At 42.3% G+C, this 15,227-nt stretch overlaps 1 protein-coding gene across 9 annotated transcripts in view; it reads left to right on the top strand.

Annotated features, from left to right (window-relative positions):
- Window positions 1–15,227, top strand: part of TRAPPC8 (trafficking protein particle complex subunit 8) — a 94,611-nt gene that overhangs the window by 18,918 nt on the left and 60,466 nt on the right. For 5 of the 9 annotated variants that reach the window (XM_054984376.1, XM_054984373.1, XM_054984372.1 and 2 more), the window contains 4 exons: window positions 1,798–1,888; window positions 3,698–3,954; window positions 12,952–13,067; window positions 14,700–14,850. In XM_054984376.1, the coding sequence (XP_054840351.1) occupies window positions 1,798–1,888; window positions 3,698–3,954; window positions 12,952–13,067; window positions 14,700–14,850 (615 nt within the window). The remainder of the gene's footprint in view (window positions 1–1,797; window positions 1,889–3,697; window positions 3,955–12,951; window positions 13,068–14,699; window positions 14,851–15,227) is intronic. The other 4 variants (XM_054984374.1, XM_054984375.1, XM_054984371.1 and 1 more) reach the window with 1 other exon arrangement.

Here is a 15,227-nt window from a genome sequence, read left to right as displayed (position 1 = left end):
AGTTACCAGTCTCGAAAATAGAGGCCCATGAAGACAGCAGCAAAATGAGCAGCGTTTCACAGCAAAAAGAAGAGACTCAAATGGATTTGGGGTTTATGGACGAGTCCCAAGACACTCACACAGTGGCTAGGAAGTCCAGTTTTAGGGCAAAATGTTCCTTTGGTCTTTGCTCCAAAAACATTAACTTAATGAGTCGTCTGGAGGTTGGACAATAAGTTGGTAAAATTTGATGGTTCCTATCTGAGGTAGACTGTAGATGAAAAAGTGTTGATAACCCTTTAAGCACCAGTTGGGAAAAGCTACCAAGTTTGTTGAATAACTTGTTTAGGGTAAGTGAGTGCAGGGAAGTGAGATTGGGTATTGATGAGATAAGTCATGAGTTTCCTTGGAGCCTCATTGTTCTAAGTTATACATCTCTCTCTAGGGTGTGGAGAGGTGTCAGTCAATCCGTGCTCTGACTCTGGTAATTTTCCAGGCTTCCACCGGCTTGCATCTGCTCTGGGCCAAGCAGTGCCTTGGACTTACGATATATAAGGAAGGGGTGTTTATGATCATCCATAAAGTGCCCTCTTAGTGTGATGAGGAATCTGACTGCTAACAGTTCAACATAGTTCTTTTATCCCTCTTTCTTATCCATGTTTACAAATGTATGGAGTACTTAACTATGTGGAAACTGTGAACATGTGCCTGGAGGTAGTTTTGGGATGGATGAGAGCTAATAAGCAGAAACTTTATCCTGACAAAATAAGAGGTGCTTCTAGTAGGGAGAAGGTTTAACCCATGAATGGGGATATTTCATGTTCTGAATGGGGTTATACTCTCCCTAAAGAAACAGGCTTGTAACTTAGGCTGCTGCTGGATTATCCTGTTGGTTAATCAGGTGGCAACGGTGGCCAGGGGCTGTTTTCACAACATTTGGCTGGTGAACCATGGCCCTTCCTGGGTGAGAAAGATCTTGCCACTGTGGTGTATACCCTGGTAACATTTAGATTAGATTACAGAATTGCACTGTATTTGGAGCTGCTCTTGAAGACTGTCCGGAAGCTTCAGTTGGTACAGAATCTTGTGGCCAGAGTGTTCACCGGAGTGGGTTTCTCAGAAATATCACTCCCATCTTGTTCTATCTACACTGGCACTCAGTTTACTTGTGGGCCCAAATCAAGATGCTAGCATTGAAATTTGAAGCCCTATATAGCTTGGGACCAGCATACCTTAAAGGCCATATTCTCCCATATGAACCTTCCTGTCTACTCCAGTCATCTTCAGGAGCCTTGCTTCAAGTGTCTGCACTATCTGAGGCTAGATGGGTCATGGCCCCCAAACGTTGGAACTTCCACCCCAGGGAGATTTGCCCATCTCTCTCTGTCATTGTCTTCCACCAGCAGGTGAAAACTTTTCTGTTTCATTTGGCATGCCCCTACTGGTCTGCCTCCCTGGTTCTGTGTCTGTGTGTCTTTATTGTTAAATTTGTTTTAATGTTTTAAACGTTCTAATGTCTGTTGTTCACCACTTTGGGGATCCTATTTGGGTGGAAAGATGGAATATAAATGTTTTAAATAAATAAACTAACTGAATTTCAAATACTGATCCAGAAATTGAATGAGCAACAGATAGAGTTTTCTTCAGAAAATATATTTTGAATATATTCAGTAGGATATAGAGAGCATTTAAATGAAGTTATAAATACTTAAAATGTAGCGTTGGGGCAGAATCCTTTTGTAAACACATTAGTAATTACCAAAGCTTCAAATATTTATAGAAAGTTGAAGTTCTTTTTCTTGTGTTTTATTCTGACAGGAATCTTGTGAGGATGGCCCTTATACAGTAATTTCAAATAAAAATACTGATCACTTTATATCACTGGATGGATTAGGAAATGATTCCAAAGGTATATTTCTTTTTTATAACAATTCAGGTTTTTTTTAAAGTCAAATGAATCATCATTTGAATACTATACTTCTCTGCTTAATCTTGTCAGAATTTGTTCTGCCTTCATCAAGCTATAAGTGTAATGGGTGTAGTGTGTAATGAAAAGAATGAGCTATGAGCTGGAAGTTACTGATTTCTAATTTCAACTCAACCGCAGTCTTGTAAAATAATCCTATGCAAGCCATTGTGTTTCAGCCTTAGGCCCCATCTGTAATATAGCTTTAAACAATATAAGTTCTGGCCTGTTTTACATGGTTATTGGGATGGATCCTTTTACTCTTTTCTGCTAAATGACAAAGCCTTTCTCCACCACAGCAAACTCCTTCCACTAGAACACCCATTGTAAGGATTATTCAGGTGTTACATAGGAAGAGCTTTGAGCTTTTAAAAAATAGTAGTTATTGTTGTACTGTTGGCTTCCTATGAAATTACTGGAGCTTGTGCTTCAGCAGAATTGATTATTCAAGGAACCCTGTGCTTCCCTTTGAACTTGAACTGATCAAGAGTTGTAGTATCACACTGATCAGCTCCCTTCCAAGTCCTGTGAATTTGAAGGTTATGTGTTCTGATCTCACTTTGGCCTTCTATTGCAATTATTTTCTATCAAATAAGATGCAAGATGAGGCTGTGTGTTGTATAAAAATAGAACTTGCTGAAAGAGTTAGAGCAGAAATTGAAAGGAGTATTGTCATTGGAAGAGGCGTTGCTATTTTCCAAATCTGATGTGACTATGGGAAGAAATCCCCACCCTTCTCGCAAGTTATGCTTGCTGCATCAAAGCACATGGTCAGATTAATGATCTGGCAAGTGAACTCGTCAACCCTTACTGCTAAACAAAACCTAAGACATCAAAGGCTTATTACAGTAGTGGGGTATAATATTCCGTTATGGAAGTAGACACACAAGTAACTGTAATCTTAAACTTCAGAAATGTGTTTAATTGCAAATTTCAATAACATTAGGCAATAAACTCACAATTGCCACTATTCAAGGCATCATCTTGAATATCTTATTCTGCTAATGTTCTCATTAACATCTTTTGACTGAGAGTCCTGTTTAGTTTCTTGAGAGGTAGTATGCAGGGTTGCTTTAAATGGTTAAACAGAATTTCAGTACATATGTAATGACATAATGGTGGCCAGTAGGTTAGGAAGGTTGGCCACTTGACAGGTATCCTTGTTGGTTTCTGTCTTTTTCACAGTGCCTGTGGCTGTACGTTGGCAGTAGTTTTGTCTACAAGTCTAGCTATTTAACATTCATAATTATAAAAATACCCCCAAATGATGCCAGCATAGCATAGGAAAATCTAAAATGTGCTATAGATAAGCAAGCATCTTCTCATTTTCCAGTTTGGTGTATGTATTTGAATAGTTTACAGCTACTTTGATTTAGAGTGGAATGACAATAGATATATAGTATGTTATATGCAGGATATGAAATGCCTTTAATATAATGATTTAGGATTAGATCCAGAGAACGATGAGTAGAGCTCTGCTGGTAGAACTGATCCTTCCTGCCTCACTCCACCTACTACAAGCTCTTGCACTGTAAAAAAAAAACACCCTGGTCTTGAAGGTCAGGGGACCCTTCATCGGAGTATGAGATGTAGTGTGGTGGACTGAGCCCTAGTGTACAATACATGAAAGTAGTGGTTCCTTCAGTGCGTTAAGGGGCATCTTTGTATCCAACCTAAGCATTCCTATTCATTGCAGTTCTGATTATCAGTGTTTGGTTTAATGTGTAAGTGATGATGTAATTTGTTTTTCAGTAGATGGTTTATCCAATAACTTTAAGACACATCCACTCCAGTTGGATCACACTAGTGACAGTGGTTGCTTTGATGGCACTGATTATCTAAAATCAAATGCGTCACTACATGAATCAAAGAAGTCAAATACTGGGATGCCACACGGCATGTGTTTGACACTTACGGATCACGATCGAATTCGACAGTTCATACAGGAATTCACTTTTAGAGGACTTTTGCCACATATAGAGAAAACAGTCAGGCAACTTAATGACCAGGTAAGTGTTTCTCCCTCTCAAATTGAATGTTAGCTTTTGTGTCATTGATAAACTCAAAGAGATTCATGAGTATCTATAATACATGTGCAGCCCTTCTTATTCTTATTTACTTTGATGCAAGTTCCAATGAATTGGAGGCTTACTGCTAAGTGAGTTTAGTACTCAAGGCTGGAATCCAAATGTCTGTACACACTATACCATGTGTGCACTGGGACTTTCTGAGCGCTCATAAGATCATGTTTGTCTGGTGGGTTCAAATCCCGCTATTCCTCTTTATAAAAACCAGCATAAAACAATATTTAAAGTTCTGTGATGAAAATATTTTTCTGCACACACAATTCTCTTTTATTTCAATTAGAAATGAAGTTATGTTATTTAATTACAAGGTCAGTTTACAGAGGCTTTTAAATTTTGCTACGCACCACTTATGCACCATCATTGTATTACTAAAGCATGCTTGCAATTATTAGTGAAATCTCAAAAATATTAGTCCCTAAGAACAGAAACAGTGATCAGTGACTGTCAGTGGACTTAGACTGGAGTAACTCTACTTAGGATTGCACTGTGTATAAAGATCAGTGCGTTCTTCAGCAACATGTTTCCTAATTAACTTCTGTTGTATGGTGTAAGATATTTGGTTAAGTTTAGCTTGATATAAATGACTAACAGTTTCCTAGCAGAATCCTTTGCAGTTGTCTCAGTCCTAGTGTTGTTGTTTTTTTTAATTTTATTGTCATGATACAAGCTAATTATATATGGAGAAATTTTTAGCTCAGAATTTGACTAATAAATACCCCCCACTGCCTTTTTCTAATCCTATATATTTTATATCAAATTTAACACAGACCTATATTCCTAATACAAAAACAATTACAGGAAACAATAAACCCTTGCATTCTTTTTGGCACATATAGGAGAGGGAATTAATTTTTTTCTTTCCACAAATTTCTGTAATAGAGTAGGCAAACCCTGAAATTTAGATTGCTGGTTTGAGATAATGAGCAAGCATCCAGTAGCACCTGTAAGACTAACAAAATTTGTGGTAGCGTATGAGCTTTTGTGAGTCACGGCTCACTTCTTCAGATATCAGAGATTATGAGTTGGGGTTTATAAAGGTCCACTGTGCATTTTGATAGACCTGCTCTACCTTGTTTCCTGGATTCTTCTACTGATAGTTTCTTTCTTCTACTTAAACTAATTCAGATAGTTTGCAACTGTTCTTATGTCGTTTATCCTATACTTCAGTTGTTCCCATATTCTGTAATACTTTAGATTTCAATAGTATTACTGCATATCTAAATAATAAATGAAGGGCAGAAAGAAGTTCTTGTAGCTTGCTACAGGATTTTATTATTGTTCTTGAGTTATCTTAGGGGATCAAAACTGTGGATCAATTTATGTATTTATTTATTTAATTGCATTTTTAGACCGCCCTCCCCATCAGATGGGCTCAGGGCGGTTTGACAACAAATTAAAAACAGTAAAAACATTATAAAAACATTAAAACATCATATAAAAAACCATTAAAATTGGCGGGTGTAGTATATTAAATATTAAAATGCAGCATTGTCCTGCATGGGTGGTGGAGGGTCATCAGTGGTATGGCCAGCGAGAGGACAGCCTAGCCCCCACCCACCAAATGCCCGCTGGAACATCTCCGTCTTGCAGGCCCGGCGGAAAGATAACAAATCCTGCCGGGCCTTAGTTTCCTCAGACAGAGAGTTCCACCAGGTCGGAGCCAGAACTGAGAAGGCCCTGGCTCTGGTAGAGGCCAGGCGGACCTCCCTGGGGCCAGGGACCATCAGCAAGTTCTTAGTGGCTGATCGAAGCGACCTCCGGGGAACATATGGGGAGAGGCGGTCCCGAAGGTATGCTGGGCCCAGTCCACATAGGGCTTTATAGGTCAACACCAAAACCTTGAACCGGACCTGGTACTCAACCGGTAACCAGTGCAGCTGACGGAGGATAGGTGTTACATGAGCCATAACTGGTGCTCCGGCAACCAGCTGCAGTTTCCGGATCAAGCCCAAGGGAAGCCCTGCGTAGAGTGAGTTGCAGTAGTCTAATCTGGAGGTGACCGTTGCCTGGATCACTGTTGTGAGGTCATGGGTCGATAGGTAGGGGACAAGTTGTCGAGCCTGTCTTAGATAGAAGAAAGAGGATCTAACAACCGCTGCAACCTGTGCCTCCATAGACAAGGAAGCATCCAGGACCACCCCCAGGCTCCTCACTCTCGACACTGGCATAAGTGGTGCTCCATCGAGAGTGGGGAGCCAGAGTCCTGCACCCATGGACCCTAGACCCACATGCAAGACCTCCGTCTTCAAGGGATTCAATCTCGGCCGACTCTGCTTCAACCATCCAGTCACAGCTCCGAAGGCATGTTCCAGGACATCTGGGGCAGAGCCAGGCCGTCCGTCCATCATCAGATACAATTGGGTGTCATCTGCGTATTGATGGCACCCAAGTCCGAAACTCCGTACCAGCTGGGCGAGGGGGCACATATATACATTAAATAGCAGAGGGGAAAGTATTGCCCCTTGAGGGACACTGCACACCAACGGGTGGCGGGATGACAACTTCTCCCCTAGTGCCACCCTCTGTCCCCGACCGTGGAGAAAAGAGACAAACCACTGCAGAGCTGTCCCTCGAATCCCCACATTGGCAAGGCGGTGGACCAACAGGTCATGATCGACCGTGTCGAATGCTGCTGATAGATTTAATAATATCAGCAGTGCCGACCCGCCTTGGTCCAGCTGTCTACGGAGATCGTCCATCAAGGTGACCAGCAATGTCTCCGTCCCATGTCCCGGACAGAAGCCCGACTGGAAAGGATCTAGGGATGAGGAATCATTCAGGAAGACCTGCAGCTGCTCTACCACCGCCTGCTCAATCACCTTACCCAGGAACGGGAGGTTCGAAACTGGGCGGTAACTGACCGGGTCGGTAGGATCCAAAGATGGTTTTTTCAGGAGAGTCCTAACCACAGCTTCCTTCAACGCTTCCGGGAAGATCCCAGTGCTCAGAGACATGTTGACAATGGCCTCCAGGGCATCCCATAGCCCATCTACGCTGGCCTTCACCAGCCACGAAGGGCACGGGTCCAAGGAGCATGTGGTAGGCCTAACTGCTCACAGGATCCTGTCAATCTCATCCCCAGAGAGCGGACTGAAATGGTCTAATATCATCCCAGAAGGCGGCCAAGGGGTCTCCAGTTCGCACACTGTGCTGGGAGATCACGGCGGAGAGACAAGATTTTATCAGCAAAAAAGCTCCCGAAAGCCTCACAGCTAATATCCGAATTTAAATTTTGACGGTCCCCTCCCGATAAGGAGACCAGAGACCGAACCACATTAAACAGTTTTGCTAGGCGTGAGCTAGCTGATGCAATGGAGGCTGCATAGAACTCTTTCTTTGTAGCCTTCACTGCCATCTCATAGGCCTTCATAAACATCCTACAAGATGCTCTTGCCTCTTCGTCACGAGTCCGCTGCCACACTCGTTCTAGCTGTCTCAGCTCCCGCTTCTTCCGACGTAGCTCCTCTGTATACCAGAGAGCTAGTTTGGTACGGGGGCGGAGAGGGCGACGGGGGGCGATTTCATCGATGGCTTTGGAAAGACGGACTTGCCAGTCTTCCACCAGCTCATCCAATGAGCCGCCAGGGAGCATCGGATTCCGCAGAGCATTCTGGAAACCAATTAGATCCATAAGTCTCCACGGGCGAGCATAAATAAGCTCACCACCCTTGCAGGGGGGAGGTGGGATATCCAGCCGAGCCTTCAGGACCACGTGGTCTGACCATGGCACCAACTCAGTTGTTTCTAGCACCACATCCATCCCCATCCCAAAGATCAAATCCAGCGTGTGGCCTGCTTGATGTGTAGGGGCCGAAACAATCTGGGAAAGTCCAAGTGCAGCCATGGAGGACACCAGGTCCACAGCCCGACTAGAGGTGTCATCGTCAGCCTGGACATTGAAGTCACCTAATACCAATAGTTTTGAGTGTTCCAAGGCCCATCCAGCCGCCACCTCTAGCAGATGTGGCAGGGCTGGTGCGCTGGGTGGCCGGTACACCACACAGATGGCCAAACTTTCCTCGGCACCCCACACTAGACCTACACTGTCAATGCCGGAGATCTCTGGGATGGGGAGCGGCCTGAAGGAGAAAGACTCTTGGACAAGAATCGCCACCCCTCCCCCCCCCCGGCCTCCCGTTCGGGACTGATGAAGGACTGAGAACCCAGGTGGGACTAGTTCATTCAGGGCAACCATCTCACCCTCCCTCACCCAGGTCTCAGTCACGCATACCATGTCAACATCATTTGCCACAAAATAATCGTGAATGTTCTGGTCTTGTTATTTATGGACCTGGCATTACACAACATCAGTGTCGAAGGGGGGCTATATTTCCTAGCTCCACACTCAACTTGCCTCGGGATGGGACGCAGGTTAGAAGGACATCGAGCCTCACCATATCTCCGTGTCCTTCTCATCCTTCCCTGGGTCCCACCGCCATACCTCCCTCGTCCCCAGAGGACCCGGATCTCTGGCCCCATGCTGACCACTCTCCACATCCGCCACCCTGCTGCTCACACCGCTTGTCCAAGCTACTAGCTCTCTTCAATTGCAATGCTAATCACAATATACAGACATTAATCAGTGGGGAGTGCCCTATCAAATAATAATAATAATAATAATAATAATAATAATAATAATAATAATAATAATAAAGATCCAGACCAATGCTTCTCTGCCCATCAATTAATACTCTTATGTCTGGGTTCTGAACCACAGCCACATTTAATACTATGGGTGGAACTACAATACCCCCTGGCCAATATCCTTTCCCACCCAACAAGTTTTACATCAATTCAGTTCCCTACCCAATCATACCCACGACTATATATATATTTTTTCTAAGTTTGCAATATTAAATTAAGGCCGCTGTACAAAGAGTATGACCTATAATATATAAAGCAATCAGCAATTAGTTGCTGTGTGCCAGTGGCTTCCCAGCACTCAATAATTCTTCTTATAGATGGGTCTGAAACCTTAAACAGTTCAATAGCTCTGCAACCCTCCCCCCCCCAGTTCTTCAACAAGTCTGATAATAAAGTGCTTTGCACAGTCCCATTCAAGTCTGACTCTCAGGAATCTCCAGTAGTTCTTTTAGGGCTTCAGTGTCTCTAGCAACCTTCAAAGGCCTCGGCAGTCCCTGGATATTTCCTGGATGCCTTCGGCCCTCCTCGGCAGTCCTTGGGCACCTTCGAAACTCCAGGCCCTGCCCCCGCAGGCAGGCCTTGTCAGCCACGTCTTATTTGAGGAGGTCAAGGCCTACTTGGTATAAAAAATGCAACACTTTGATTGTTTAGTGACAAACTGCTCTGACCATTTCTTACAGTTCTTAATTAAATATTGGTAGCATAGGGCCTAACCAAAGCTTAATTCAAATAAGACACAAGTGTAGCTACTTGGTAAAGTAGAGACTTTGGCAGTAGTGGCTTTGGTACTGTGGAATGCCTAAATGGAGGTGGTATATAAGGCTTCTATGTGCTTTCCAAATGAGTTGTAAGACCATTCTTTTCAGGCAAGCATTTAGAAAATGTAAAGGAGTTATATAGCTGTTTTTAAAAAATCCCCTAAATTGTCTGGTGTTTAATTTGTATTATTTCCTATCCGTGGATCAGAATTTTAAACCATCTAGAGCTGCTGTGGTTAGCAGGAAAGGCAGCATCTAAATAACCTTCAAAACTGGCTTTCTCTTTAAAATTCTGGTCATCCTTGGCTTCTAAATAGCATTAGAACCATGGAACAGTCATCCAGCATATACATCCAGCAATGTACAATGTTCAGATCTGCAAGGAATGACCATCCCTTTCATTTTATGCTGAAACTTAATGGTTGTGATTAGGGTTGTGCGCTTCAGGTTTTGCTTCGGGTAAAGTTACCTGAAGCAACCCAATTTGGAATGCTTCAGTATTCCCCGAAATGGGGCCAGCATGCTGGCCCTGCTTCGGAATACTGAAGCAGAGATTTCCGAAACATTCGGAAATGCTTCGGAAAGCTTTGGGGCTTGTTTAAAGGGCCCCACCGCTGCTTGCAAGCAGCGGTGGGGCCCTTTAAACATTAACCCCCCACCTCCCCCACCACCTACCTTGCGGTGGCTCCAGACTGGCTCCTCTGCCGCCGCCACGCTGCCGCCTGAGCCTGTGGGATGGTGAGGAAGGCTGGAGCCTCCTCCTCCGGCCCTTCCTGCCCCTCAAATGGCCGCGGCGTGCCAGCACCACAGCAGCCATTTGAGGGGCAGGAAGGGCCAGAGGAGGCGGAGAAAGCCCTTCCTGCCCCCCACCGCAGTGCGGTGGCTTGGCAGTAGAGGAGCTGGCTGGCTCCAGGCCACGCAGCCATGTGCTGCTGCTGCCCAGCTGATAACCCAGGTAAGTGGGTGGGGGTTGGAGGGATCTCCCCAGGGTTGCGTGGGGGGTGGAGGGGTCTCCCCGGGGTGGGTGGGGGGTGGAGGGGTTACCCCAGGGGGTGGGGGGAGTTCCCCCCCTCTCTTCAGTATGCTCTGAATCTTAACGGAGCATACTGAAGTGATTCCCGAACCCCGAGCCGCTTCGGATTTCAGGGTATTCCGAATCGCTTTCCTGCTTCAGGTAAACTCGAAGCAGGAATACTGAATCTACCCACCCATGCACAGCCCTAGTTATGATCTGTTTTACCAAACTCAAAGCAAAATGGAAATTTAACATGTGTGTGTGTGTATTGAAAACATACATACACACACACAGCATTATTTATGTTACATTTAGGTTCCTGTCACTAGTTAAAATTTATAAAATGTATAACCCAAGCAAATGAAAGCAAATTAAAAAACAGGAAATCACAATTTTACTTTTTCTATTAAGAAAAACACAAAATGTGTGTGTGTGTGATATGTTTCTTAATAGAAAAAGTAAAATTGTGATTTCCTGTTTTTTTATTTGCTTTCATTTACTTGGGTTATACATTTTATAAATTTTAACTAGTGACAGGAACCTAAATGTAACATAAATAATGCTCTTTCTTTTGTTGATATTTAATAATCTGATGAACTGGTAATAATCTGGTAAACTGTAAAACTAATTGTGCAATTAATATACTTTTTGCTTCTTTTCTCCTTTTCATATTTGTAGGGGAGCTGATGGCACCTTCTTGGATCTCCGGCGGGGCTGTAGTTTCCCCAAGGAGGTGTCAGAAAGCAAAATTCCAAAAGACTGGCAAGTTAATCTTCACTGGCCAGAATAGTGAGCTACCTCCAGCCTCTTTCTAATCCATATTTTGAGACTAAGAGGCAAGCCTCTGTCCCTCTGGGGACTAACAGATGAAACCAGCCTTGCAATATAGACATATTGCAGGCTGGATTCAGAAAACAAGTAATGTGTAGTTTATGGCAAATTGGCCGAGGAACTGGATTTAGAGTGAAGCTGCAACACTTAATAACTCTACAGCAATATAGTTAAATGAAATTTTTTAAACAAAATGCAAATAAAAAAATAGAAGTGTGCAAGCAGGAGAAGCAAAAATAACAACAGGTTAATTAGCTAAACTAACATACACTTGAAACCTATTCTAGATATTACCTTTCAGCAAGTCTCAGAATCCAAATGGCAGCTTTAGGCTTTTGGGTCCAGAAGTCCAGAGAATAAAGCAAGATGGACGCTAGCAACAGGAATCCACAAGTGATATAGCATACAAAAGCAAAAGTGTTCCCAAATGAACAAAACAGTGTTCCTTCAAAAAGGAGCATTCCCAAGGAGGTGGGAAGATAGACTAAAAGACAGGTTTTTAAAGCCAACTGCCCTCAGCAGACCCTGAGATCCCAGCTGCCAGCTGGTGATGGGCAACCTTGTGGCAGTTTGCCTGGTTGTCTGCCAGTCACCAGTGACCAATGGGAGGTTGCAGGCTACCTGGCAATTGCCTGCCACTGGCAAGCACCACAGGCACAAGCATGGCTCTACACTCCTGATGGGCATAACGTCACTTCCAGAAGTGACTTTGCTTGGGGCCAGTTGGAGTGCCATGCAGCTGTTGTGATAACATCACTCCTGGAAGTGATGTCATTGCATCAGCTCCAGGAGCATGTCCTATGTGCATGCACAAAGAGTCTCCTGCTGATGAGTGCTGGGTTCCCCTCTCCTTCCAGAACGGTATGTGGATTTGGGAACCCTAAGCAGTCCCCAATGACTTAGCCAATCAGAAAAAACATAAGCTGTGATGACAAGCTCTGCAGTCACCTGCCTTCACAGATGGGGGATGAATTCATCACTCCCTCCCATAATGCTACGCGTTAACAAGATAGAAGGCTGGTGCCAGCCTCCTTCAAACTTTGTCCTTGAGAGCTGTTAAGATTTAGCACCTGTGGTACCAAGTCCTTGTCTTATCTGGCTGGAAACTAACAGTGCCAGCCAGCCTTACTCCAAAAGAAAGACTTCACTTTCTGCAGGACTACTAACTAGATCTATAGCTAGGTATTTGAACTGAATAAGAGACAAACTAGATAATTGAGTGGAAATAAGTGTGAATAAAATTTTTTAAAGTACCATTTGAATATGTCACTAAAGCAATTCAGAGTTGTGTTCATATTTGCTGACATCCTTGACTATAGAGTGGAAATTAAATTCTAAACAGGTCTTTTATGCTTAATTTTCTTAGTGTCAATAAGACCTGCTTTAGATGTAAAAAATTCCTGGTCTCATAGCCTCAATTAAAATACTAAGACTGCCTCTGTTGCTGTGCCACTAGTTTCCCACCCTTGCCAGTTTTAAGCCCATGGGCTCTTTTTTAATTTATGAAAAAATAAAAGTTATATTTTAAAGGGTTCATTAAAGCATTTCAGTTCTTCATTTTGAAAAAGAAATTAGCAAGGTTTCCATAAATAGGCCTGAAATAAAATCTTAATATATAAATAATTCTGTTACAATTTGAAGATACTGTAATATTGCCATTTTATTTTTCAGTTGATATCCAGGAAAGGTCTGAGTCGGTCGTTGTTTTCAGCAACCAAAAAATGGTTTAGTGGCAGTAAAGTTCCGGAGAAAAGCATAAATGAACTCAAAAGTACTTCTGGTTTGTTGTAAGTAAATGAAAAAAAACCCTGAAGTATTTGACTTTTATTAGATTTTGCTTTGCTACAGTGTACTTCCTTGTTATGGTATCGGTTACTTGTTATGGTATGTGCTAGTTTTTTACTTGTTATGGTATGTGCTAGTTTTTAAAAAAAACAAGGCTGTTGACTCTCTACTAGTTTTAATCATATTTTGTTGTTATCCTGTTTTTTCTCTAAGAAGCACTGTGGCATACATGGTTATCCCTCCTACGTTTTATTCTCCACAATAATGCTATAAGATGAGTAATGGTAAGAGAGAGTGAAGGGGCCACAGTTACCAGTGAGTGTTATGGTGGACTGGGGATTTGAACTCAGTTCAAGTTTGACACGTTACCATCTACACTGCATTCTTCAGTACCATAAAGGTAGTGAGCGTAAAATAATTAAATAAATTGCCTTCCACTCACTTTTATTTTATTGATTTGTCATTCATAGTCCACCTTTCTCACTGAGACTCAAGGCGGATTACACAGTATGAGATTAGTACAATCCGTATCAAGGTCATTTCCACACAATATCAAGGACATTTCGTAAACAATGCCATAGGGTAAATAGATACAAGTTTAAAAGACATAGTATTAGCAAGAATCCAGTACAAAGTAGAAGAAAATACTGAAACAGAACATAATCACTTCTAGGATTGACTTTAGACAACTTAAAGCTCAGGTAGTACATAGGAGTACGTTGCTAAAATTTAAATACTGTTAGCTAATTAATAACTTTTTAGGGTGATGGGGGGGGTTGTAAGCAACTTCAAGTAACAGTCTTTGCCAGTTACACTGATAAAAGAAAGTTGTCAGAATTCGTGGTACTGTACAGTGTCAGGTTCCAGGTATATGCACTTTACCTCATAGGGTTTTTGTGAAGATAAAATGAGTAAGAGTTGGATAAAAGTATATTTTAAAACAACAGAATATCCACCTGTCTGAAAATGTGTTTCCACAGTTTATTTTTATTTTATGCAACTGTTTTTTAAGATTGCAGGGCCATTTGTGCCACCATACTTACCTTTATTTAGAAGTTTTATTTTACATTTTGATTGTTTTACATAGGTCCCTGAATTCTTTGAATTTTTATCTTTATGCAGTTAACAATACTTGCCTAAGCTGATTTGAGTTGGCAGGTTCCACCTTCCCCAACCCCCGCAATTTGCCATTGGGTAATATCATTTACTTTAGAGAAGCAGATATAGGGGAGGGCTTGAAGAACCTAGAACCCAAAAGCTATTCTTAGAATCTGTCTTCCTCAAACATTCCTGGAAAGGGTGCCTTTGCATTTGAGGGGAACTGAAATCATATATAGATGGCTGGTGGTAAGAATCTTTGTTGAAGGACAGATCAGAGGAGGAGCTCAGCAAGATCTAGAATGTTAGGGAGATAGATTTCCAGATTCTTCTAGTGAATCATTGTTTAAGCAGTTTATTTGACATTTGATCACCATTTCTCCCACTTCTGTTTCTAGAGACATCAGGCAATTAATTGTTGGAAGCAGACCATAAAGTACTTTGGCCAAGGTCTAGTGCTTATGAATGTAATGTGTGATGTTCTCCTCAAATTTAAGAGATTTTTGTGTGTGTGTTTGTATATGCTATATTAATAGGTATCCCCCAGAAGCACCAGAACTTCAGATCAGGAAAATGGCAGATTTGTGTTTCTTGGTACAACACTATGAACTGGCATATAATTGCTATCATACAGCAAAGAAAGATTTTTTGAGTGATCAAGCAATGCTTTATGCTGCTGGAGCACTGGTTGGTACATCAACATTATTATTTTAGAAAATGAATTGCCTGTTTTCTTTTTATAAGTGACCAATTTGTCAAGAGCTGAGTATCAGCTGTATGAGTTTCCTAATGAATTCAAATTATTGTTCCTCTCATGTAAATTATCTCACTGAACACTGGGAAATAAACTGATTATTCCAGATTATTGTAATTTACTGTTACAAAATGTGGTGGCCACTGACATGAAGCTACACATTACATGTAGTTCTGTGTTGCATACTTTTCATTTTACACATAATTTCTGGGTCTTGATGTAAAGAGGAAAACTGGAGTGTGGGGGAGAAGGTCTTCTTAATCCTTTGCCCACAAAACAGCTTTTCACTGAAAATTGCTTCATAGAGTAT

Source organism: Eublepharis macularius, chromosome 7, assembly GCF_028583425.1.
Source record: "Eublepharis macularius isolate TG4126 chromosome 7, MPM_Emac_v1.0, whole genome shotgun sequence".
NCBI classification, from domain to species: domain Eukaryota; kingdom Metazoa; phylum Chordata; class Lepidosauria; order Squamata; family Eublepharidae; genus Eublepharis; species Eublepharis macularius.
Note: the sequence above shows the minus strand (reverse complement) of the source record. Positions and strands in the feature narration are given on the sequence as shown.